Source organism: Trichechus manatus, unplaced genomic scaffold (assembly GCF_000243295.1).
Source record: "Trichechus manatus latirostris isolate Lorelei unplaced genomic scaffold, TriManLat1.0 scaffold00008, whole genome shotgun sequence".
NCBI classification, from domain to species: domain Eukaryota; kingdom Metazoa; phylum Chordata; class Mammalia; order Sirenia; family Trichechidae; genus Trichechus; species Trichechus manatus.
In genome coordinates this window covers 5,358,208-5,360,446 of record NW_004443944.1, presented here as the reverse complement: position 1 = coordinate 5,360,446, position 2,239 = coordinate 5,358,208, and the positions used below count along the sequence as shown (strand labels likewise).

The following is a 2,239-nucleotide window of genomic DNA, read 5'->3' as shown; positions in this document are numbered from 1 at the left end:
GGCGGAGCAGGGTGAGGGGCTCAGACCCAGCAGGAGTGCGGCGGAGCAGGGTGAGGGGCGAGGACCCAGCAGGAGTGCGGCGGAGCAGGGTGAGGGGCGAGGACCTGGGTCAGGGCCTCAGCAAGGAAGCTTGGGGCTCTCTGGGAGGTGTTTCCAGGGTACACTATGACACTCGCCCTTGGGCACAGGCCCCTCTCAGAGCTGGCCCTCTGGCTGCTGGCTCTGAAACCCGGCAGGTGCGGAGCTGCCCACATGTCTAGCTCTGCTCCTCTGGATGCTGGTTAGCGTGACCGGTATGTCGGCTTCACGGGGCAGGGGCTTTCTTCTGTGTTCTTCCCTCTGCCCTGGGCACCCGGAGCAGGGCTGGGCCCAGGGATGAGGACAGCATGGTAGCCAGGCCCCATATCCCTCAAGGAGTCTGTCGGCTTACGGGGGACTCACTGGAGAAGGCTACCTCCTCCCCAGGGGACCCAAGGCTTGGCGCCAGGGCTCGGCGTGGCAGGCTTGTGCTTGATGGGGAGGATCTGGCCTTGAAGGATGGCTGGGATCTATGGCTGTAGAGGAGGGACAGTGTCACCTGTGCTCAGCGGGCACGAGGGCAGCTCCCTTCAAGCTAGCTGAGATGGAGGGCAGTGGGAAATGCAGCTTGGGACGGAAGGCGGGCCCAGTGTTCCTGTGTGATTTGGAGGTGGTGGGCAGCCATCCCAGCTTCCTTTCTGTAGATGAGCTGGTGGGTTATGGCCGCGGGGGAGCGGGCTGCGGCTGTGAGTCCGGTTCCCGTGTACCAGCCCCTCTCTCCCTGGCCTCCCTGGGCAGCGTGGGCCTCTGGTGTGTTGTTAGGTTCCTGGGGCAATAGACAAGGAGGGGACGAGGTCCCAGGAACCACCTGTGGCCCCATCTTTCTAGTGCCTAGTAAACGCCACGGAAGGTGTGCGGCTGGCAGCCCGGATCGTGGACACGCCCTGCAATGAGATGAACACAGACACTTTCCTTGAGGTCTGTGGCCCGTCACGCCGCGGGAGGGTGGGGGGGACAGGCTGGGACGCCTGTCAGGAGACCCTGAGGAGTGCCAGAAGGGATTTGGTGGGGGGAGGGAGAGCTGGGCCCTTACAGGGCCCACACTGCATATCTTGCTTGGGGTTGCTTCTAGGGAGGTCCCTCCAGCTCTGGCGGAGGGTATGGGGGGCCGATCCCTCTTCAGGGCCCTTAGAGACCCCGGCTTGTGGGCAGAAAGTCTAGGGCATGGAGTGTAAGCCTCCTTCTTGGGCAGAGCCACGAGGGCCGAGGTGCTGGCCTCGGTCTCAGGCATCTTCACGTGTTTGTGTGTTGACGTTTCCATGACTATGTCCAGGAGATTAAGAAAGTTGGGAAAGACCTGGGGATCACACCAGCCATCATCCGGGATGAGGAGCTGAAGACGAGAGGATTTGGAGGTAGGTGATCAGGGTGCCGTGGGGAGTGGCGGGCTGGGGGCACTCTGTGGCCGCGCTGTCCTTGCTCCAGCTTGCTGTGCCCTGGAAGAAAGCATCCGTGTCCGTGCGTAGCCCATCTCTTGGAGAGGAAAGGGGTTGTGACTCGGATTCCAGAAGCTGCTAGATTCTAGTCCTGCCCGGCCCTGTCCCTCCCAGCTCCTCACGTGCTGCCGGCCCTTGCTGCCCAGGCCAACTCTGCAGGGCCTCTCTGTACCCTGATGTGCAAGCTCACGTCCAGCCCGGGCCTCTCTCCTTGTGGCTGCTGCCCCAAGAGTCCCCTCTGTGGGCACCGTCTGACCCTGTGGCTCTCAGAGACCGCACCCCCACCCGCCCCTGCACAGCTCTGGAGGCGCAGGGCTGACCACAGTGCGCCTACCTCGAGTACTTACAGGCTGGTGTGAAGAGGGTCACGGTGTTTGGGACCTATCGTTGCAAAACACAGCAGCTGGAAATAGCACGTTTATTGTTTCAGTTTCTGTGGCTCAGGAATTGGATGTGGCTTGGCTAGTCCTCTGGCCCAGAGTCTCTCAGGAGGCTGGGGCTGTGGTCATCTGAAGGCTCGACTGGGGCCAGGAGCTCGCTTCGGGAAGTATCAGTCTTGGGGCTGCTGGCCGGCAAGTCCTCACAGGCTGGTGGTGGAGACCTTAGTCCTTGCTGTGGGGGGTCTCTCTGTGGGGTTACTCCCAGTGTGGGAGACGGCCACCCTCAGAGCAAGGTCTCCGAGCGAAAGAGAGTGAGCAAGAGAGAAGCTGCAGTCCTTTTTGTAA

General features: G+C 62.0%; 1 protein-coding gene across 1 annotated transcript in view; it reads left to right on the top strand.

Annotated features, from left to right (window-relative positions):
* Nucleotides 1-2,239, top strand: part of NPEPL1 (aminopeptidase like 1) — an 18,617-nt gene that overhangs the window by 4,378 nt on the left and 12,000 nt on the right. Inside the window, exons 4-5 of the mRNA XM_023741427.1 lie at nucleotides 907-996; nucleotides 1,352-1,433. Of these exons, the coding sequence (XP_023597195.1) occupies nucleotides 907-996; nucleotides 1,352-1,433 (172 nt within the window). The remainder of the gene's footprint in view (nucleotides 1-906; nucleotides 997-1,351; nucleotides 1,434-2,239) is intronic.